This window comes from Cucurbitaria berberidis, assembly GCF_010015615.1.
Source record: "Cucurbitaria berberidis CBS 394.84 unplaced genomic scaffold K460scaffold_6, whole genome shotgun sequence".
Lineage (NCBI taxonomy): Eukaryota > Fungi > Ascomycota > Dothideomycetes > Pleosporales > Cucurbitariaceae > Cucurbitaria > Cucurbitaria berberidis.
The window spans coordinates 1,668,097-1,691,247 of NW_024468940.1; the positions used below are offsets into that span (position 1 = coordinate 1,668,097).

The 23,151-nt window shown below is 50.5% G+C and overlaps 7 protein-coding genes across 7 annotated transcripts; 3 read left to right on the top strand and 4 right to left on the bottom strand.

Moving 5' to 3' along the window:
* Positions 1-1,287: 1,287 nt before the first annotated feature.
* K460DRAFT_294376 (cyclopropane-fatty-acyl-phospholipid synthase) lies at positions 1,288-2,774 on the top strand (the record flags this gene model as incomplete). The annotated part of the gene is made up of 3 exons (XM_040929485.1): positions 1,288-1,557; positions 1,625-1,687; positions 1,734-2,774. The coding sequence occupies 3 exons, from the start codon at positions 1,288-1,290 to the stop codon at positions 2,772-2,774; spliced, it is 1,374 nt and encodes a 457-aa protein (XP_040783788.1).
* Positions 2,775-3,919: 1,145 nt separating this feature from the next.
* K460DRAFT_359740 (phosphoglycerate mutase family protein) lies at positions 3,920-5,188 on the bottom strand (the record flags this gene model as incomplete). Its single annotated transcript, XM_040932213.1, has 4 exons — positions 3,920-3,995; positions 4,126-4,557; positions 4,644-4,918; positions 5,156-5,188. The coding sequence occupies 4 exons, from the start codon at positions 5,186-5,188 to the stop codon at positions 3,920-3,922; spliced, it is 816 nt and encodes a 271-aa protein (XP_040783789.1).
* A 3,288-nt stretch (positions 5,189-8,476) lies between these two features.
* Positions 8,477-9,437, bottom strand: K460DRAFT_295429 (uncharacterized protein; the record flags this gene model as incomplete). The annotated part of the gene is made up of 2 exons (XM_040929559.1): positions 8,477-8,922; positions 9,059-9,437. 2 exons carry the CDS (start codon positions 9,435-9,437, stop codon positions 8,477-8,479), a joined length of 825 nt encoding a protein of 274 aa, XP_040783790.1.
* Positions 9,438-10,025: 588 nt separating this feature from the next.
* K460DRAFT_380937 (uncharacterized protein) lies at positions 10,026-11,143 on the top strand (the record flags this gene model as incomplete). Its single annotated transcript, XM_040935309.1, has 3 exons — positions 10,026-10,046; positions 10,099-10,138; positions 10,353-11,143. 3 exons carry the CDS (start codon positions 10,026-10,028, stop codon positions 11,141-11,143), a joined length of 852 nt encoding a protein of 283 aa, XP_040783791.1.
* Positions 11,144-11,775: 632 nt separating this feature from the next.
* On the top strand, positions 11,776-18,061 carry K460DRAFT_421038 (uncharacterized protein; the record flags this gene model as incomplete). Its single annotated transcript, XM_040938115.1, has 2 exons — positions 11,776-12,299; positions 12,357-18,061. The coding sequence occupies 2 exons, from the start codon at positions 11,776-11,778 to the stop codon at positions 17,965-17,967; spliced, it is 6,135 nt and encodes a 2,044-aa protein (XP_040783792.1). The 3' UTR covers positions 17,968-18,061.
* Positions 18,062-20,096: 2,035 nt separating this feature from the next.
* K460DRAFT_257208 (uncharacterized protein) lies at positions 20,097-20,659 on the bottom strand (the record flags this gene model as incomplete). The annotated part of the gene is made up of 2 exons (XM_040927425.1): positions 20,097-20,246; positions 20,321-20,659. Coding segments are annotated over 2 exons (489 nt in total), but the record flags the coding sequence as incomplete, so codon positions are not given.
* Positions 20,660-20,983: 324 nt separating this feature from the next.
* K460DRAFT_348061 (uncharacterized protein) lies at positions 20,984-23,107 on the bottom strand (the record flags this gene model as incomplete). The annotated part of the gene is made up of 2 exons (XM_040931368.1): positions 22,781-23,107; positions 20,984-22,734 (listed from the first exon to the last, which is right to left on the bottom strand). The coding sequence occupies exons 1-2, from the start codon at positions 23,028-23,030 to the stop codon at positions 20,984-20,986; spliced, it is 2,001 nt and encodes a 666-aa protein (XP_040783794.1). The 5' UTR covers positions 23,031-23,107.
* Positions 23,108-23,151: the final 44 nt, after the last annotated feature.

Consider the following 23,151-nt stretch of genomic DNA (forward strand, 5'->3'; position numbering starts at 1 on the left):
GTAGCGTGTGTTGGATGGGACAGGAGGAAGCACAGTTCGCGTTCGGTGGATTCGTGGATATGGAGAGTTGGTCGGTATTGCAATTGCACTGTCATGCGCGGGTTGTGGGTAGAGTATATGGGAGTGCTGTGATGGTGCACGCGCCGACGCGTCGAAGCGCGTTTCGGCGGACGGCAGGGTCGGATCGATCCTACTGGGCGTGTGCTTGACGGCAGCTTTGGAAACCACCTGAACACCTCTTTAAACCGAACCACGCAATATCTTCTACTTAACACTTCGCTCTTTGAAAAGACCCTTTCTCATATTGTCATGTGAAATGTAAACTCTCATCTTCAGACTCGGAACCCACGGCCGCCGTCTTCCTCTCCAGCGGACTCCTTCGGCAAATCGGCGAATGTACAACTGTCCCGCTTGCTCACCCTCGACTGAATGACTATACTCACGCTTTCCTCCTAGAATATGTGTCTGTGTCTTCGGAAGATTCGCGTTCCACGACCTGGTGGCAGAAATAAAAAAGGCTGACGGCTGATACGCATGTGGAACTGTGCCTAGGTGCATAAGAGTCGGAGCTACCCCTCGCCATGCAACCGGCGAAGCCGTGGACCCTGAAACGAAACTGCGGCTCTTCACAGTCTCGGAGAAAAGCCCATTCATATTTGCAAGATGTGGATTAAGGATAGGAACGATGGCTGGAAGGACCATATGAGAATTAGTTACTGTGTGTAGCCTCTACGCTCGCTGGGTCGGACAAATCTCAAAGTTTCACGATGCGACTGAGGATCGACAACGTCATTGATTGCTCGAAACGGCAAAGTACCCTCGTCGATGCTGCCACACCAGACGAATGCAGTGCGGATGTAGACATGACGGCGCAACTAAAAGAACCGTGTCGGCTTTCGGCCACCCGATGGAATGGCCTGAAATTTGTTCAAATACACTCTGGTGCCGTGTTTCATGGAAGGGGTCCTGCTTCGTGCCTTCATACCGCGAAAGAATCCCTCTCATCGCGTGTACGTGTACGACGCATCGCAGGATTTCCCTGACTCAAGCCTTCAACCCGCGCCCTATTATCAATTGATCCTCCCTCGAGCTCTTTAGGCCTTCTGTAAGCCGTCTACACGTCGAAACCAGTTGCGCCTTCGATCGTGTCTCTTGCGAATCGCACGCCTGAGCTTCGATAGTCCCCACGAGATTTCTGAATCTGACTCAAAAACCACGACCTGTAGACAAAGCTTAGACTGCGTTTAGGAGCAGTATTCTCTAGTCAGGAGTGAACATAACAGGACTATGGCCATTCTCAGTCCTATCACAGGAGCCGCGACGACGGTGCTCAGTACACTCACATCACAAGCCTGGGCTCCTCTGGTATCCTTATGTAGGAATGGCACTCTTTCGCAATTACACCAAGGCATACAGCTCGGAAAGCTGGTTCTTTTCGAAGGTGGCTCGAGCAAGGCCTCGACAGTCTTTGGTATCGATAAGGAATCATTGCCAATCGCATTCCTAGATGTACACAATGAGAAGTTCTGGGTGCGATTGGCGCTCTTCGGCGACATGGTGAGCTTTTCCTGGATAGTTTTGGGGGAACCCATTCTGTAGAAGTGAAGAGCTGATTGAGAGTTAGGGTTTCGCAGAGAGCTACATGCTGGGAGAGTTTACTACGCCAGATTTGACCAGGTTCTTCGAAGTGAGTGTACATGCGCTTCAACAACATACACGACTAATCGCTGCAGCTTTTCATTCTGAATCGGAATCACCTGTCCAACGGTTCGACGTGGACATCTGCCATTTCCACAGGCCTTGCCAGTCTAGTTCGTGGTAGCAACAACCTAAAGAATGCACGCCTCAACATCGCCGCGCATTACGACATCTCGAACGAAATGTTTTCCGCGTTTCTCTCGCCCGACATGACTTACTCATGTCCGATATGGCTCCCGAAATCAAATCCTCAATCCTCGACCGAAAGTCTGCACGATGCACAAATGCGGAAGCTAGATCGCTACATCGACAATACACATATCATAGGCACGGATCATGTTCTCGAGATTGGGACAGGCTGGGGTAGTTTCGCGATGCGAGCAGTTCAGCGGACGGGCTGCAGAGTAACATCATTGACTCTTTCGATTGAGCAAAAGGAGCTAGCAGAGGAGCGAATACGCGAAGCGGGCATGTCAGACAGTATCACTGTGCTCCTATGCGATTACCGAAACCTCGAAGTCCCCGAATCAGGAGCTTTTGACAAGATTGTCTCGATTGAGATGTTGGAAGCCGTCGGCAAAGAATATCTGGGAACATACTTCAAGTGTGTAGACAAGCTGTTGAAAAAGGAAGGTGGCATAGCATGCTTCCAATGCATCACGATGCCAGACGCGCGATACGAAGCCTACGCCAAATCCGACGACTTCATCCGCCGCTATATTTTCCCTGGCGGTCATCTACCTGCTGTCTCAGAGCTTGTTGGCTCAATACACAGCGCATCCAGTGGCTCGCTCATCGTCGACAGTATCGAGAATATTGGACCACACTACCCGAAAGCGCTGCGATTATGGAGGGAAGATTTTTTGGATAACTGGGAAGGGAAGATCAAGCCACAACTCATCAAGGAGAAGAGTAGTGAGGGCATGGATGATGAAGGTGCAGAGGTGTTCAAGAGGAAGTGGGATTACTACTTCAGGTATTCGGAAGCGGGTTTCGTGACAAAGACGCTGGGTGATGTCATCATCACCGTGGCAAGGGAAGGCACGATGCAAATGATGGAGAATGTGCCGTTGTAGGCTTGATGGCTCCAAGGTGCACCTGTTTACGCATGGAGAGGCTTCACAGCTACTAGACTTTCTAACTAGACCTCAATACCATCTTAATCACTCACCACCATCATTGGATCTGCATCATCACTATCGTTTAATGGAGATGATTTACAGGTCATGTTGATGCGATGCGACAATTTGCCATTAGCTTACTGTTGTATGAGGGCGTAGGATCTGTGGTGGTAGATTTGCTAGTGTAGCATTGTAGCAAAGGACGACGAGAAAAGGAGAAGAATCGTGGAGTCCATCCATTCCATACGGTAATGGAGAAATTCCTCCCTGGACTCCAGATTCCTTCGCGGTGATACTGAGAGGTGGAAGCACGACTCCAGACTCCAAGGCACAGCGACGTAAAAGATGGCGCATATCCATCTCGTCCAGTTCTTTTCCTTCTCCCTTCCCTTCTTCGTCACCACTACCACGGAGGATATCTACTCATCCAAACTCCTCTTCCCCGGATTTTCACCAGCCGACCCCGGCGCTTTAATAATCGTCCCAGCATCGACTTCGCGTCGCGTCGGCTTCATCGCCCCGCTACCGAGACCAGGCCGTACCGTACCGCAACCCGCAACCCGGCAGGCGATCCCACACCAGCGCAACCGCGCGGCGAACTCACATCTGGGTTTGGGGAAAAAAGACATGCCACGTGCCCACCCACACACAATTTTGTGCGCGCGGCTCCCTCAACCATGGGCTGGGGCGTCGGAATCATCAACGCGAGCTGGATCTGGTGTGGAGCTTGTGGAGCGGGGACCTGGGACTCGGGAGAACAGATCGCGTTTATGGGTAGGGATTGCGGGGCGTTTCTTTTTGGGGTCCTGGTACTGGGACGATGGCTGGGCACGTTTTGCGCATGGTATGCTGGGGATATTGCGATGAGCTTATTTGGACGTTGGGTATGCTGATATAAGATGGGGGGTGGGGGGTGGTTAAAGGAATAACTTTTGCAAGATGAGGTCTGTTATGTGTGAAACGTATCTTGATGATCTATGATGCAAGCTCCTAGTGCTCTTATACATGTCTGACAGCCTTTCCGCGACGATGCCGGACGATCACCATATTTTCTCTCTACGCTTTTCCTTTCTGTGTGTGTGTTTCGTTGGCTTGCTCTTTCACAGCTTTGGGGTTTCCTTGTCGTCCACTGGATTCTCTACGAAGGAGACGAAGCTCTCCTCGCCGTTGAAGTGCCTAACGTCGCGAATAGTTAGCATTGTTCAAATGCTGATAGTCGTAGAGTAATCGTCTTGGAGTAATCATCGTGGAGTACTCGTCGTGGATGAAAGCAAATTGACAAATGGCTAGAGAGTTGTTCACTTACCAGCCTCTTTCTGCTCCTCCTGAAAGATACGAGGTATCAGAGTTTAATATGCAGTCCCAGTTGCAAGCGGCACCCTTCTCTGGATCTGCAGTCCTCCGTACGAATTTCGATAGTCCAGCTGTGAAGCACTGGAAGTCATCTTCGTCTAGATCTTCTGGAATCTGGCCGGTCAACACCCGACCAGCTGCGATCATTGTAGCGGCATGACTACACAATAGTACTGTCTTTGGCTGCTGAGAGTCGTTATCGAGAGTAGTGATGATGTGATCTAAAGCCTTTCTCACACGATCGTGAAGCTCTACTATCATCTCGCCCTTGGATGCTGGCACGTGTACGGAGACATATTCGTCGTCCAGGTAATCAAAGTGGGGAGACAAGATCTGAACCGTCGGTGGTGTTGGGTGCTCCCAGCTGGCGCGTCCGAAGAACTCTCTACATCAAAAGTTAGTCGTCGTTCTCAGCGTTGATTTCTCGTATATGTTTGTCGACATTTTGGCATCAAATGTCAATCAACATACCCAATTCCTCGATCGATTCTAATCTTCCCATCAGCTCTGCCGTCCCGGAACAGTCGATCCGTCGTAGGCTTTAGGGTTTGTAGGCATCGATAGAAAGGACTCGAATAAACCCTGTCAATCGGGGGCTCAAGCTTGCATAGGTGTTCGGCGAGCTCCTTCGCCTGCTCAACCCCTTTAGACGTCAACGGCGGATCCGTGGGGATCCCAGTCGGCGTCTTGATCAGCGATGCCGTGTACGTGCCAGTCTGAGGATCCACCGACCAGTTGGCGCGAAACTAGAAGTCGCGCCGCGCCGTTAGAGAGAATGTCATTCTAAGGGGAAATGTGGAGCTCGTGAAGTTTGAGAACACAAATATAATACGCGCGGGCTGTGTCTAAACTAGCAAGACTGTGATGCAGGAACGGAGGCCTGTAGAGTGGCTGCCCGACGCGGAATTGGTTCCATGAATAGTGTGTGGAGGAGGCGACTGTGCAGAGGCGGTGGGGAGTCGGATGTTTGACTTGATACGTACTGCATGCCGAACAATGTAGATGACTTCTATCATCTTTGCTTGTGAACCCGAATATCCCTCCGTAATGCGGTAGTTTTGGTGTAGTTTGACGGTTCGCGAATACGAGTTACCTTGTGATGGCTGGTGTGGGAGAAAAGCGCATGTGAACCAATGGCTGGACCTCGGTAAGTCATGCTTCTAGAAGGTTTCTTCTGCTTCCACGGGCGCGAATTTCCAAAGCTAAATCTACATACTTTGACCGAGGATGCGATCAGGAACATATCCAAGATTTTGTGGTTCAGTCTTGATTGGCAAATTGTGGGTCATTGCTTGAGACGATAGAGATATGTCGCAACGCTCTTTTGGGCTTCTACCAGCCGTTTCTGTCCCAACCATTCACTAAAAGATGGACCGATAGACTTAGGTATTGGTATTCGAACCAGATCGATAGTAAGATGATATTGGTGTGTGGCCAGTCTCACGTGGATGGACCAAGCGTCGACTGTGTTTTCCATGCTTTGCTGTCCGAACCGTTTACTGCATCATTTGACCATCATCAGCCCCCACGCATTGAGACGTCCCCCATGCGGCCTTTTCAGAAATGACAGTCACTAGCGCACACGCAGATGCAACCTTACTGCAGGACCCAGGAGTGGTAAAGGAACGAGCCCACTTCCAACCCGAGCGCAACGTCATATTGCGCAGTTTGCGTAAACGCTGCGCAGGGCCTGCGGGTGTTTGCACTTCTGTTGGATGGCTCGAGCAGTTCCCGCCATGGCAATGCAACAGTTGCAACGTGTTTTGTCATGCGTATTGCCGAAAATATGAGGCTGAGACGAATAATGAGAGTCCCTGAACCCGCCGTCATGGGGAGATCTACGGTGTTAGAGATAATCATCCTATCCTTACTGTCATCATCGGCGCTTCCGATGCATTCCACATCTCATGGGCGTTCACATGCTGCTCGGATTCTGAAACTAGCTAAATATTTTGATGGAGTGGGATAGCTTTGCTTGACGGAGGAAAGGCGACGGGCTAAAAAGTGGTGCCACTATACTAGGGGTTGGATCCTCTCGAAACTAACTAGCTAAACGCGGGGTTAGAACTAGTGTGCGGTTGCAACGGATGAGCAAATGTTGAGCCATGTGATTGACTCGCGGACTTAGGGTACTATTGAGGAGGTTCTTAGGAAAACAACATGTCAGTTGCGCTCTCATGGCCAAAACGACCTTGACCGCCATCAGTGTCTCAACACGTCTTCACTGATATCAATTGCTGCTTGACGTCTCATCCACCTGCCATCCCAGATCTTTCGAAACTCACAGATTAGACGAAACTACTGCAAGCCATCACTAGAGTGCCGCACAGTCCCACGAGCAAATTGCCGCAGGTCCCCTTTCTGCCTAGCAATGTGAAAAAAAGGAACGGCGCAAGCGATACTCCGCGAAAAGACGGGTCCTAAGGTTTCATACAATCTTCGGAAGCGTGGACTTTGAGGGACCTAAGCGTGTCCCGTCCCGGTAAATTGGGGGATCTCATAATTCATTGACCGTCTGTGCGGCTTCATCGCAGAACTTCTACGGTATGGAAGGAAGCCCGGCCGGCCCCGAAGACACCGGAGAGGCACCGTTTAGCGGGACTGTTCTAAGTTTGTTGTGGAGAATACACTATTGGCCCAGCTAAGGATGTATTCCATATATTTCCGGAGATTTCGGCGCCTATAAACATAGTGACTTTGAGAAGATCGCGATGAGTGAAGGATCGCTGATCCTTGTACAAATCACATGGGTGATGTTGCATTGCAATATCTGATGTAGAACCCAGGATCTTAAGCACAGCGATCAATGATCGCCAGGTAAATGAGGCTCAGGAAACGGCATCCGAGCCATTGGTAGATCATTTCTATCAAGCAGATGTGGAGGTGGGTAGGGGCATCGCGTTGTTGAAGGCCGCCCCACTCTAGACCCTTGTGAGCAGAGGAACGGGATGGTGTACGGTGTTACTTCCTAAGTGGACACCCGCTCGCAGCCGATGGCGCCCAACGACTCCAGAGATCATTACTAGCGATAAAGCAGATAGGCCAAGTCATCCCCACTTATGAGAGGGGGGGGCAATCGTGAATTCGAGCGGTGACTAACCGCAAAGACCTTCCCCAGACAGGACGAAAGAGGCGATCATATGTGGCAAATGTCATGCCAGGCACCATCTGGGTCGTCAGAGAGTGCCAAAATTTGCCTCAGCCCTATGCAACTCTCCTGGTAAATATCCCTGACCAACTTGAAAACTCAGCGAGATGATTTCATGAAGGTCTCGTGAAGAAGAAAATTTGCGCACATGCGAGCAGTAGTCCAATCATAATTTTGCAACTGCAAAAGGGTGTCGTGTGCAATCCATGGGCGCTGTTTAGCAAGCAGTAGCCTGCTTCTAGAAGCTCGCTTTGGCGTTCGATCACCTTACCAGTTACAGTCGCGTTATGTACTGATGGCTGCGACTGCCCAGTTCATGTTGGGTACAAAGTACTTGGCATATTCCTGATCTCACGTGTAATTATCCATTGGCTGGTCACTTCTCACGTGTAATATCGATTGGTTCTCCTTTTCTCACTTGAGTAATCCAACATCACAGCACCCCCGTAATGCATTGCAGTCGCATCAGTTTGAGGTGATCTTGCGTGTGATCAATACTAGAGCTGCAGTGAGGCACACATAGCCTCTTCCTTCCGATTGGCAATGGCTGAATATGGCTAACAGCGGGCCCAATGGTTCCATGTAGACAGAGCACGTCTCCAAGGAGAACACTAGCTCCAGCCCGGCGGATTGTGCGGTACACTGAGGAACTGGTTCATCAGCCAATTTCGAAAGTGTTGTACGTGAGGTAGAACGGATTTTCGATGTTGAGCCTGAGCCGACCAGATTGATGAGAATCTCGGCTTGCTCCATAACACCGCAATCAGCCTCGATGGTCCGAGCCCAGTCGCCGCTCGGCGGTAGCAACAGAGTAGGGTCACAACAAGATGCGAGCCGTTAAATGTGATGAACAGAAAGAAGCAAACATTCAGGAGCGTGCCTAACTATGACATGGGCTAAACCGATGTGCCGCGAGGGGTCAAGTGGCCTGTGAAAATAGCGGCTTGCGAAGCCAAGAGGGTCAGAGCTTTCAGCCGTGCGATCGATGTCTCTTGAAAAAGCAAGCAGGGGTATGACGCGAAGGAAGAGAGTTAACGGAATAGAGGATTATGGGTGGAGGTCTAGTTCCGCGTAACATTGAAGGGTGTTTGGCGTAACGAAAACAATACGACCAATACCTCCAAGAAGGATCGATTCAAGGAGCGTCAACGGCTAGCTACTTCTGGCTGACATGGTGTAGCGGGATGGTCTTTCCAGTTTCCTCCAGCTTTCCACGACTCGAGAATTTGCCAGTCTTGCCCATCTTCTTCTCCGTAACCCACACACGCAACATGATGAGATATCTAACAATCAGGAAGATAACGATGGCAGCTACCAAGATGCCGATGATGTAAGCAGCAACAACGCCAGATGAGTGCTCCTGTAGGTCCAGGAAGCCGTAAACGTAGAATCCCTCGGTTGCATGCGTAAGGTAGGCTAGTCCAAGATACAGAGCCAGTAATATAACAGTTGGGACGAGGTCAAGCCAAGGCAACGGCTCAGTGCGGGGAAAGAAGATCTCGAAGAACGCATAGAGCGAGTTGAGAGCATGCTGGGAAGTATTTGACCAGAGATAAAATGCGGAAGGAAAGCGACCCGGTGCAAGGAGACCCCAATAGACAGCTGTATGTGTCAGTATCATCATCTAGGTGCAGAATGGCTAATTCACGAAACGACTTGACACTCAAGGCGCGTTAACCCTTCAGTCTTCTACCAACGGTATCCCAGCTCCACACGAATATAAAGAGATCTAACCTACCAGTAACGATCCAAGGATAGATCACAATAGTTGAGTAAAACATGCTGTGGGCGATCTGGAGCGCTTTCGGCCAACGAGCTAGGAAGGGAGTTCCGGTGAGCCAATAGCTGCCTGTATGTATGGCACTGAACGCATAGTAGAAGGCAAGACCCCAATACGTCAAATGCGTAAAGTAAGAAAAGGAATGTCGCGATTCTTCCGACCTGCCATGGCTGCCATTCCAGCCAAAGACGGTGAACAGAGTCGCAAAAGCATAGAGGGAAAGCAAGGCTCGAAAGCCAAAAAAAACACCAGGTGGGAGTATCCAGGACGTTACGAGTCTGTATGTGGGATCGATGGTTCCAGTGTACGGAGCGGTTATGCGTTGGCGAACAGCCATGTCAGCGAGTTGCGTGGTGTTTGCGCCTCGTGGACGTGATGTTGAATTGAAAGTCGATGGACGTAGGTCCAGTAGAGGCGATGGCAGCTGGTGCTAACAGGCAACGTGTTGTTGCAAAGCAGCTGAAAACCCTCCAGACTTCCAATTTCCGAGAGTTGAGCTGAGACGGGAACGTGCCACGCTACCAAGGTAGAACAGCGCGCTAGCGGCGGCTTATCCGTTTACAGTGTAACGTTACACTAGCTCAACTCTGCAGCGATGCAAGCCGAAAATTTCATCATCACTAAAAGTCGTCTATCATCCTGGCCGCCCCGGGCCTGCCCGCTCAGACCTCCACGGCTGCAGCTAGACAGCGAGGCGTACTCTGGCTACCCCTACATTGACTTGCCAGGATTCCCTTCCACCATCCTTAGTCCGGGAGGGTACTGGCGGCTTTCTCGAGCTGGCTACCTTCTACTTTAAGATCTACCCGTTGCCATCGACTTGTACATATCCTCCCCAGTATGATCAAGCAACTAAATTCAGGCCTATCAAGATCTCCCATCATCAACTCTTGTTCACCACAGCTGCTTCGCGTCAAACATCATCATGAGTGACCTCAGGAATTCGGTACGGGCCGCTTGCACCCCTCAACTACAAGGCTTTTGCTAACGGCTCGTAGCAAAAAGCACAGAATCTTGCTCGGATTCGTGACAACCAGCGTAAGCCTTTTTCTTTTCTCACCAGCCGTGTTGGTGTCGTTTCCCGGCCTTACAGTTCAGCGAAAGACCTGGCATTCATTCAACGATGGTGTCCGTCAACGCTACTGGAGCGAATGCACGGTATTGAAGAACGATCACTCGCTTAGCCGACCTCGACTAGCTCTAAACTCCACTCCCTTGGATCGAGTAAATACTGACATTGCTCGTCTACCAGGGCGTTCGCGTGCTCGACGTAAGGAATATCTGCATGAGCTGGAAACCAAACTACGAAGCTGCGAACAGGTCGGCATCGAAGCTTCGTCAGAAATTCAGACTGCGGCCAGAAAGGTTCTCGATGAGAACCGCAGGCTCCGAGCGCTCCTACATGAGCGAGGTGTGTCTGAGCCAGAGGTTATTATCGCCTTGGGCGGGCCACCCGACAGATCATATGATAAGATTTCATCGGCACCTACGCTCAATGCCATGCTCGAACGGAGGATCACCTGTAACCTGGCATCATCTACAAGCTCGCCGACGCCCTCTCACGCGAGGGCGGCTTCCATGCCCCGACACTTGCCGTCAGTCCCACCGATTACCATTCCGGCACCTCGCCCAACGGCATTAAGCTGTTGTGACTCTCCCAGCCCTAGCTCGATGGTGTCAAGTATGGGTACGCCACCACCACCACCAGCGTACTCTACACCCTACTATACTGCGCCGATGACCCCGTCGGCTGCTGAAATCAAGGTCGAGGATGTCCGGTACAATTACCCATATGAACAACACTACCACAACACTTGGACCTACCCAAGCGACTACAACTACGTCGCAGATCCTGCCGCAACTTACTACAGCACCTCATCTTGCGTCGATGCCGCTAATATCATCCGAACGATGCGATCAGACGTCGGACCAGAGCTGGAAACCGACCTTGGGTGTCGTACTTCGGATCAGGACTGTTACGTGAACAACCACATAGTCTTCAACGTGATGGACAAATACTCGAACCAACATACCGCGATATGAGCCATACAGCCGAGGAGGTTCCTCATATAGCATTAGCCTGTGACGAAAGAGGCTACAATACTTGCAAGTGGAAGAAAGCAACCAGTTGTGACGCGACTCAGAAAGAGTTGCATGGCACGCCGCGCACAATCGTACTACCTAGGTAGCTTTGACACAAATACGTTGCGACCCGCCAAGCGTCTTCGCGCTCGAGCTGCGCATCTTCCCTGGCTCGATCACTTCAACAAAGAACCCTAGAGGACCATTTCAACAAAGGGAGCTATGGGCAGACAGATTCGCACTGCACCAGGGTTGACCCACCCTATCATTTTACCTTTAGTCTACCGAGCCTGACTTGTACCAACACTTTCATGATTTCTTTTTTCTCTTTGTTCATCATATGAGTATCATGATAGACGATCCGCATCAACTGGCGTTCAATAGATTAGTTCAGCCACTTTTTGTTTGTTTGATCCCTTTCGCATTGTTGTGACAAATGCGGCGTCTTCATTATACTTCGCAGACAAAGAGCATTTGTTGCGAAGAAGTCAAATATACGCCCAACGCAACATCTCGCTGATCTTTCAATTGATCTCTATCTTATTTCCGTGTCATATTCTTGTTCAAAATCCTGCCTTTCCGATATTTAGATCATGCCCCCTAAGCGCAAAGCGACTGGCGATGGGGATCAAGGTTCCAAAAAGCCGAGAAAGAAGGCTACTACAGGCAAAGTGCAACCAGCGTCTGGTAGGGACGAGGTCCGTTGGGGCTTGCCCGGGACTGCGACTGCTAGAGACAACGCGCCGGACACGAGCAACGCTATAACACGATTTGCGCCCATTCTCTACAATCGCAACTGGGATCAACTTACAACAGGAGAATCATCCTTTGGATTCCCGCGCGTACGCACGCCGCTATACAAAGCGGCCACGGCGAAACCATACGTTCCACCTGGAAGCAACGAGAGTCAGACTAGTCAGGCGGTGCTTGACTTCTTCGAAGTGATCAAGGCAGATTTGCCGCCAAGGAGAGGGGCGTCAACCCGTGTTGCAGGACCATATGTTAACAACGCTTTCGAGCAAGCATTCAGGAATTACAATGATGACCTTGCCGTTGTCGCATCTAGGTCTGATGATCATCCTGTGCTGGCTCTAACACAAGATTACCGACTACAAGTGTGAGTGTATATCCACTTAGACTATGAATTGGCTACATACTGATCTCGACATTAAAGTACCATACGCGATGCAGACCATGATGTATCTGCTCACTTGAACTTTCTTCGAAGGTCACCGCCCCCACTCCCACCTGTAGAGGCGGATGCAGATGCAGATGCAGGTGCAGAACGAGAGTCATCGACGCTACACCACGGATACTTTATTGAACTTCCACCTGGGACAAACGTCACCGTGAACGGACATACCTATGTCAACGACCGCCCGCCCGAAGATGATGCCAACGGGGAGAGTAGTGAAGCTGCCTCCACCCAACCGTTCATCATCGGTCCCTTCACTAGATACACGGTCATCGAACTCTTATCTCAACCGCTATTCTTTTTCCGCCGCATCGAAGATTTGGACTTTAAAGCACCAATTGCTTCTGGTGCTAAGGTTAGGCCGTCAGCGGAAGAGCTAGAGAATCGAGATACCAATGGTGACGTAGCTTTGGAGAATACGACTGTTACTTGGATACCCATTGGAATTCCACCACCTGAGGTACGGAGATCTCCAAGGATTCCAAGGGCTCCAGCGTCTCCAGAGCTTCCACAGCCTCCAAAGGCCCCGAAGGCCCCGAAGGCCCCGAAGGCCCCGAAGGCTCCGAAGGCTCCAAAGGCTCCAAAGAAGTCGGGGAAAAGCACTCAAGCTGGTGTCACCATTCCAGTACAGTCTGGTCCCCAGGCTCCGAATCAAGAAAGTCAACTGGCGCCGGAGAAAATTACTCAAGATAGGGCCACCAAACCGGCGCAGTCTGGGTCTGAAGCTCCAATTGAAGGTCAACAGGTGCCAGAGGAGAACACTGAATCTGGTGTCACTATATCAGTGCGGGTCGGTACTCAAGCTCCAAGTCCAGGCATTCAAGCGGCACCGGTAAAAAGCGCAGTGTATGATGATACATGGATGGATCAAGGGAGGTCTATCGAGGACGCCTGTGATTATGTCCGACGTCATTTATTGGAGCCACAGCACCGCCAATATGGAGATCTCATTTCTAGAGTAATTGCCTCTATTGATGATCGACAACCAGAAAGCACTGGATTCAGTTTTCATCATGACAACAGCATATACAGACCTGGGAGGACACTGCTTGCTTCTCTACAACACCATGATCACCATGTCTTGCTTGTTGTCCAAGTCCAAGCAGATAGTCGTATAACTCTTCGTATTCTGGACCCTATGACATGGCGGTCTAGAAGAACTGACCGGGACCGATTCATTCGACGTGCGCGCCAATTATTAGTTCAAGGACGGTGGTGGCGGAACATCTACAACACACAACAGGAAATGGAAGCCCATTTGCATGAACCTATTGATTGGGTTCCTTGTGCTCAACATAACTTACGGGGGCAGAGTGTGATATACACAATCTTAAACGGATGGGCTATCGCCTTGGGCCTCGAGCCTGACTCGGCGTTTAGACCAAATGATCATGGGTTCACAAGCTTTTTTACCCGTGCCCAGCGACTTTTCGACTTGGCCCTTCAAGATCGCTTGGATTGGAAGCTGCTACTTGCTTTCTTCAGGTGTACTAGATTCGTTAAGCCGGGAAGGTATGGGCCCAATGACGGCAGAGGCAACAGGGAAAACGATATTGATGAAGGCTTCCCGCCTCAGGACCGCCTGTTCGACCAGCGTGTACGTCCTTTCCAACTATCACTTGAGCGACAGAAAAATCAAGACAGCACCCCGCAGGCTGCCTCAGGCGAGGAAGATATTGGGCGTGGCACTTCTACCATAGAAGTAGTCCTTGATGGGGGCATCAGTCATTCAAAGATATTTGCATCGGATGATTTGGACGATGAGGAGCTCGAAAGCCTCGAGGCCCTTATCAGTAGTGGCTCCTGGAACTTTACCGACACATCGGAGCAACTCAGAGGGCGTCTCAGTTTGCGACAACACGATGCTTCGTCGCAACCATCATCTTCCCTAGATCACACAACTCGACCGAATGGTCTTTCCAACTCTACAAACCACACTACTCCGGTCCTCTCGGATGCAAGGACTACGACGCCAGGACCTAAGACACCACCGCCGCCTAAAACGTCACCGAAAGCAAGGGCAACTAATACGATTGAACTTCCCAAGGATTTCGATCCTTGTGCGTATTTCCATGACACCATCGCCAAGCTTTCAAAGACTGTGTCTGGGGATCAAGGACAACAGCTTAGACTCGACCAGACCCAAGTCTTCGAGAGCATTGCGACAGTGTTACGCGCCATAAATGAGTTGCAGCCTCGTGGCGATGGCTTTGGTATTTCTGCGGTCTCAAGGATAGCCAATGCAGGTAATGACCGTTATGTTGGGCGTGGAGAGCGCATTACATTGATGCCAGTTCGACATGCAAACCATACCATCCTGGTTATCCTCCAGCCTGAGCGTACGGCAGATGGCGATCGCGTGCTCGTCGATGCTGTAGATTCTGCCCCATGGGCTTTGAATCGAGAAGAGCGCGCCGGAATCTATTCGTCAGTATTGAGTAGCTGGGAGACAGATTTCACGCTTGCCGAGGTCATGAGATGGCACTTGGGACCACAACAGTTCGAATCTTTGCAAGCAGAATACTTTGTAATTCTGACTGCGTGGAGTATACTTCTCGGTCTGCCCCTGAACAATAGCTTTAAGCCCAGGGCAGCGTTCAGTTCCGAGGTTAATCAACTCGTCCAGGTCGTCCTACAGGGCGATGCGGACTGGAAGCTCATCTGGTCATTTTTGCGCTGCATTGGCTATGTCAGCTCGGAAGCGCCGCCTGTTCAAACGCGTAGGTTCTCAAAAACCGTCCACTCTTCAAATGACAAGACGCACCTGGAAAAGATGGCGAAGAGGTCGATTACCTCTTCCGGAACAGACAATAGCATCAACTCAACCAAGCACCTTTTCCCCGACCTAGGTGTGCCGCATGATGTGCCCTTTCAATGGGATGACCTGGAACCAGATGATAGAAAGATCCGTATTCCCGCATTGAGGCGCTCAGGAAGGTTCGAAAATGATCTGACTAGACGCGAGATCCGAAACCTATACCACAACCTACCACGGAACTTCAATGCGTGCGATGACTTCCGTCGAAGACTTGATGAGCTATTACAAACCGACAAAATTGCCGCAGATCTACGCGACTTCCGGGAAACAGAAAATCCGACTCAAGGCTATGGTTCTTGGTTGGATGACACGGAGGTTTCACTAGCTATCGCATCTGTGACGCTGGCTATTACCCAATCTCAGGGGGATATTAACCTGGGATTCGCATTCATTGATCAAGTATCTGTTCAGGGATGTGCTGGCAATGCCGACTACACGGCCCTTGCAAGTATACGACCAGGCCGGCCGTTGATCGTGCCGCTTCACCATGCCAATCATTTTGCACTGCTTGTGATCCAACTCAACGAAAAAGCGGAACCTACCTTCTCCGTCCTAGATTCCAAAGCTTATAATTTCAATACAACACATCGCCAAACAATACATCGCTGGGCTTGGAGACTTCTCAGGCTCTGCCGCTGGTGGGAGCACGTTTATGCCGAGGCTGACTTGGAAAGCCACGCACCAACTCATACAAGCTGGATTCCCGTGTCTCAACAGCGCAGTGACTGGGAATGTGGATATTATACCATTCTGAACGCATGGACTCTAGCTCTAGGGCTTCGACCCAATCCTAACGCTCGTCTGGACTGGAACGATCAGTTCTTCCAGGAAGTGCAAGATGTTGTACATCTTGCTCGCATTAAACATGCAGACTGGAGGCTGATCTATGCATTCCTCAGATGCCGGGGATTCGTTCTCGAAGACCATGTCCCACTTGACCGCCAATTCACTGAGACGATGGAGCTGAGGAATGAACGTGAAGACTATCTCGGAAACATTGTTGAAAACATACGGGAGCTAGAACTGGTTCATTTCTTCGAACACCCTGATCTAAATTTGCAGCAGTTGGTAAACACGAACAGATGTTCATTGTCCCTAGGAAGGAGGCACAATGACCGAAATTCTTTCCCTTCAGATGGATGGAATGCGAATGATCGCATTATCTGTGCCAGAGAACTTGCTTGGCACGGAAGGCTCAATTTACGCCACAACTCAATTCAGCTTAGAAATGCGCACGGCGCCCTGGGCAGTATCAGAGGTGCGGAGCTGAAAAATCAACTCGCAGCCGCCAATCCAAACTTCAAACAACAGACTCGTACTCAACTTATAGCGACATGCAGAAGATATCTTGAGGAATGGCGCACTGGAAGAGACTTACTTCTGATATCAAATCCGGCTCAGGTGTCCGACGAAACTATTAAACTCTACACCAACCTCTTCGCCCCTGATTTCCTTGGGACCACACTTGCGGTCGAGCCCTTCCATGTACGAGCATGGAGACGTCCGCTCGAGGCATCCGAAATTAACCTTGCTATCGCTGCAGTCGTAGAAGCAATCGATGACTTACAGAGCCAAATCCACCACCGGCGTAATCCTAACACTATATTTGCAGGCGGTTTCTCCCTTGCCACTAGCACCGATCTCCAGATTGCAATGACCATTGCTGGAGGTACCGGGGTGGCTTCACGTCCCAGACGCTGTTGGCTCCTGCCCTTAAGCGTCATGCAAGGGGGTTTACTTGAACGAGTCGAAACCTGGCGAGGTAAAAAAGGACTACCGGCTAGGAGGGGAGGAAGGGCGGCTGGTCATCATCTCCTCGCGGTCGTGCAAGAAGAGACGACTGTTGTTCCACCGCAATTTGCAGTAATTTTATGCGACAGTAGCTGTCACATATTCGAAGATTCCTACGAGCGTTTGGCGCGTGCAGTCACAAGCGCTATGGAGCGCCTCCAGTGGTCAGTACATCGTAATAGAGACGGGCATGTGAATACGACTACGCTCGAATCTATTCAGGTTACGCAGCAGCAGGCAGGAGGTTGGCAATGTGGAGCTCATGTCGTGATAAACGCGTGGATTCTCGCAATGGGACTAAGGCCTGCGTTAATTCGTCACTTCAGCGACGAAATTTACGAGGAGTTCTACACCCTCGCACGAGCCGCCTGCGTTGGGCTCCTAGACTGGAGGACGCTGGTGGCCTGGCTTCAAGGCCGACACCTCGTCGCCAACGAAAGTATCGAGAACGTTTTGGCCGATCGGAAGTTTCCCACTACGAAGTTATGGCAGAACGAAAACGCTCTGCGCGAGAGGATCGAAGCGATTCGTGATGAAGATGTTGTGCTCGAAACAGTTCCGGAAACAACCGTGGGGTACAATTATTCCAACAACCTCCAACTTGAAGACAGTGAAGATGAGGAGGAGGAGGAGGAGGAGGAGGAGGAGGAGGAGGAGGAAGATGTAGATGAAGAAGAAGACGAGGGCATGGGCTACTTTGAAGATAGCGACGAGGACGAGGATGAAGACGTCTATAATAGTGACATCGCTTACTTGATGGGTGACCCTCCGCCCTTGAATAGGAGTTACGACGAGCCAGATATCGACTTCCTCGGCAGTCATGCCAGCCGATACCGCCCAAAACCAAGGAAAAGGGAAGCGGACGCCCTTCATTTCCTGGCTGGCTACGAAGTCCACGCCGAGGCCGACGGAGACGTTCAGATGCGTGACGCGCTTCAACCACGTGGACCTGACAGACTTTCCTTTTTAGACGCGTTTTGATACGGCTTTTTGTGTTGATTTTCTCATTGTCAGGTCTTTTAGATGTACCTTTTCGCGCTGGTCAGAAGTCTTGTATTTGGACGTGTAATCGCACTGTTTATATAGTAGTTATGTTGTACTCTTCTACCTTACAAAAATATATCTGGCTATCTTGAAATCAAAAAATTGGTAGAATACAAATCAAAGGCATCGCTTCACTAGAACTCAGAATCTGTTCCAATTGTCTCCTATAAAAGAAACACAAGGCTGACCAATTAAATAAGAGAGTAGACATTAACACAACTCACAGCTGAACAACAGGATGCTCAAGGTTAAAGTGGGTTAGGCATATCTGCTACAAACAACTTCAGCCTGATTGCTGCAGTTGAAGACTGTAGTGAATGGTATCTATCAAGTGCACTGAAGACAGACGAAACGTAATGCAAGACACGACTGGAGCAGCTCACTATCTTCAAGTACTTTTATTGTATATGACCCGCAGTAGAATCGAAACCAAGTATTGCAAGTTCCACCCGGAATAAGATTGATAAGCTCCGATGGTGGACTCCGCCGCGCATCCACGTTGCTCTCTACCTATCGCAGCAGCTCACCACTCCTTCCTATCACATATCTACCTTAATCTAGGAGGCCTATATAGTATTCAGCAGGCTTAAGTCCGTTTGAAGCTAACATACATAATGCCGTATCAGAAGGGGTTGATAATCCCAACGCCATGCTGTGTACTACACCCATATGTGACCCTCAAAGACGAGAAGGCGATCAGCTACATGATTCCCACATATGGATACGAAACTAAGTTCACCCTGAAACGTGGTCCGAACTCATTGGGAAGTATCTAGAGACTGTATCTTGGCTTGACTGTGGCTGCGCCCTTCTCACGCCTAGAGGCAGCTGAATGCTATGTGTTGGTCATATATTGGTCCCTCGTTCAAATTTGATATATCACTGGCCGATTTCTATCTTAGCTTGATTATTTTTCTGTCTTGTATGTATTATATACAAGCGAAGACGATGTCTACTTGCGTGCTATATATGCCTCCATAACACCCGTCATTTCGAAGCTCGAACCCGTTATCGACTTTCTTCGAGATCAGTTAGCAACACTGATCCCTATAACGCGTTGGTTTCAGATGTCGAATTAGAATGGGCTCTTCATGATCAAAGTCCTCAACAGGTCTGCCTTCCATTGCCGCCTGTTCGATTAGCCCCGCAAAGTCTGACGTAGCATATGAGGCCAGGTGATGGAGCACAATACATGCTGGTGTGGCTCACGGTGCCCTCCTACCGATAGTGTTTGTTCAAGTCGTATGATAGTTCCCATGTTAGTTTCCGAGCATATAATAACCAGTGATAATTAGACAGAGGGAGTACCATCTGCGGTGAAGGGGTTCCGGGTAACTGCTATTTGAGCAAGGGTCACAAAGGAAAATGTCTGTTTAGGTGAAGTTGATGCTACTGGGAAGTTTTCATGGTATTGAGAGGTATCCGAGGTTCTTCTTTAGCTGTAAGCAACCACGACCACATATATGAGTCACTCAAGTGCTCTGATAACTTATTGTGGTTCCCTAAACTCCCTTGGCCTTAAATTCCCTGCTCCAACTCCTTCGTGCACATCGTACATTCGTCGCGAAGTTCTATTTATCATAGCTTTAAACATACATTGCGCTTTTCTAGTCATAAGGCACGCAACGCGACTTTTTCATATAGTGATTTGGCCGCGCATTTTGTAGTGTCTTTTGAGTCCTCGCGCTCGGCCGGACGGCACTTATATCTGCATTGAACATCGGCGATTGTGGTTGTGGGGCTGTTGTTGAGCTCTAGTCGCTATGCAATTCAGTCAACTCAAGCTCTTTCGAAATGTAGACCGCAGACTTTACCCCCAAAGAATCGAGCAACATCAGAATACCGGCGGTTTTATGGTGCTGGGCGTTTCATCAATCGCTAACCTACCTAGTTAACTATACACTTGTCCCGCTCAAGGATCATGACTTACCTGTCACAACTTACAACCTATCATACAACCTGACCTTATCACTGCGTGCCTTTTGAATTGGTGGTATTATTACCTGACCATCGTCAGGCCAGTCACAATACACATCGGACGCCTACCAACCAAACAAACTCCCCCCACCACCACCTTTGCGCCCTCCCCTCCGCGCCTCAGTCAAAAGCCATTCCCTCAAAAATTCCTTATTCCGCATATCTTCCGGCTTCGTGAGTCGAGTATCAAACTGCGCTTCCTGCCGACTAAAAGCAAGGAGCGTGGGCATACTCGATATCTGCCAAAACGGCATTAGTCTTCACGCCCTAATCAAATTCCAACCCCACACGAATCGACTGAAAACACACATACCCTAAATTGCACCCCCAAATCTCCAATGAGCGTTGAATCCAACAACACCTCCACAAACCCTAAACCCCCCTCCCTCTCACCAATCTTCTCCTCTTCAATCAACTGCCGAATAAGCGGTTTAACAGTCTGACAAGTCTGGCACCACGATGCGCTCCATAAAGTGATGAGAGAGCGGTTGTCCGCGGCGTTGAGAAGGGTGAGGGTGTGGAGGTCGTTGGGTTGACGGACGGGGTCGAAGATGCGGTTTGTATGGGAGCGGTGGGTTGGATTGAGGAGGGAGAAGGCGCGTTTTGAACACGGAGTTCGCAGAGGTATACGTAGGGTTATAGGGCGAAGCATTCTGAGTCGGTCGTGGTGCGAGGTTACGGGAAGTCGTGGGAATCGGTCGAGTTGTAGTGTTTTGGTGCTTGTGGTTTGAGATGGAGATGTGACGTCATTGATTGCCAAGACGCCTGGATATCTGCCTTCAATGTTCAATGTAGGGCTGGCTTCTTCAAGAGTGGACATGTTATTATTACGAGAATGTTTTTTAATTGTTTAATATTATAAAAGCTCTTTGGGTATCTCCTTTCTGTAGTAGTACGAAGACCTGTCCATGCAAATGCTATTTGCGAAGTTCAAAACCCGTCCATTTGCGCCTGGCAATGCTTGAATGCTCACAGTTCAAAAGGGAAAGTCCATGCCTGCATCCTCGCCTAGATGGTCGACGTTCATGAAATCGTCGAGGGAAAATGTAGCATGCTCGGAGCCTATGCCCATGTCTAAGCCCTGCATGTCCTGTGGTTGTTGTGGTTGTTGTTGTTGCTGTTCTCCGACAGGCTGATTTGGCGGGTCTAGGCCATCAATAAGCTGCGTGCCCTCGGGTATGGATGGTCCAAAAGCAGCGGTTCGGTTTGGTCTTGGTGCACCAGCGTTCTTGCCCAAGCCTGTTGCATCGCCTCGTGAGTTCATCCATATGCCATTTCCGCCTTCGTTGTTTTTGACAGCTTTGGTAAAGGGTTCTTGGAAAACAAGACTGGTCTCGTACCACCGCCCCTTGATATCCGAGATCTCCAGCTTGGAGCCAGAGGCAATGAGCTTCCACCAGGCCAACGTACGGGTCGTAGGTACGAGCATGCGGTTACGCCATGCCATGTCGTGAACCATGCGTGTTGGGATGTTATTGTTTTGCTGCGGAGGTTTCGGGGGACTAGAAGGGTCAGGGGCATCCAAGGTGGCATAGCTGTATATGTCACCGACTACAACGACCTGCGAAACAGGTTGCGTGCTGAGCTGCTTCTGGGGGGCGTTGCTAAAAACGCGCTCCACTATGTCGGTTATGACCATCAAGTCACTTCCACTGCTCCCTATACGGAGACGGACAGGTTCGCCTCTCCAGATCTTCTCAGCACCAAGGAATATACCATTGTAGTGCCGTAATTCGACGCCTGATTCTGCCGTTGTCTTGAGGCGCTCGAAAAGGGTGTAAGTGCCGTCGATGGCTTTCGCTGCCATAATGGACGCATCAACAGAGGCAATACCTTCACCGTACCGCCCCGATTCCAGTCCGGCCCAGTCTACTTGGGCGTAAGTGAGCTGTGGGTGCTGCTGGAGGTAAGGAAAAGTGCAATTAGGCGCAGACCACGCAAGCCAAGGTTTTAGATGTTGATCCGTGGTGACGAGCTCTTGGGGAGGCAGTTCGAATGGATGCGACAAAGGCTGAATCAAATATGACCTGTCTGCGGGGCTTCCTCTTGTCGCCCACCTTCGAACGACAAGCCCCAATCCCCAGGCTGCTGTCTTTGGGCGGAAGAACCACACCACCTCTCCTGTTCGGCAGAGATATTTGTTGTAGGAGAGATCGGCTTGTTGTTCCAACGATCGAGGCTGCGGAAGTGTCGTAGATTGAAGGGCTGGGGGTGCTCTAATCGGCGGCGCACTGGGCGTTGGAACTGGTGCAGGCACAGGAGTGGCAGATTTTGTGCTAGGGCTCTGCGCAGGCGGGCCTGAGGAAGGTCTTCGGACAGGTATCTGTACGACAGGGTTACGGCCTACTACGGCATAACCTGGGACAGGTGTGCTCGGCGTGGGCTCGCGCTTGATGGTCGTAGAAAGCTCCGGCTTGAATTCGACCCTGACAGCTGGCCGCTCCGGCTCGGGCTGCTGAGGGGAGCACATCTTGCAGGTGCAATTGTTGTAATCGCTGGTTTCGTCGGTGTATAGCCACAAGAGATGTGGGAAGAACTCGATTGGGCTCCGAAAGCGCTTCTTAGGTCCTTTGGGGTATCCATACAAGTACGCATCTTGTCTGTCGTGGCCGCCGCCCGAGTGATTCTTGACCGTCTTGACCTGGCCGTCCGCTTTGGTCTTGATGTGCTCATAGAGGACGTAGTTCTCGGGCAATTCCCACAAGATGCATTGCTGCCATTTGTCTGCTTCACATCAGCGCCGTGTTGCGAACGCGCCGCGCACCTTGCTCACCTTCGTGCTGCTTGCCACCGATTTCGCGCAGGAGCATGCCACCCAGCTTCTTCCGCCAATCGAGGTGTTTAGGATCGTCCTTTTTGATCAGGCGGTAGTAGTCGCATTGTCCTTGGTCGTTGGGTTTGTCGTCGAGCTGCTCCTGACTCGGTCCATTCCTTAGCACTCGGCCTTTGAGGTTGACCACGTCCTGGCCGTCCGACTTGCCCCCAAAGAGCGGCCAGAAGCTTGTTAGTGGTTGCTGTGCCATGGCGCTCTGTGGCAGCGCGCGTGTGCTGCGCTGGTGGGCGAGGGCTGGTACGAAGTAGACGTAGAATGAATGCTGCGTGTGTCGGCGTTTAGCAGGCCTTGTCTCCGCGACGCGGATTTCG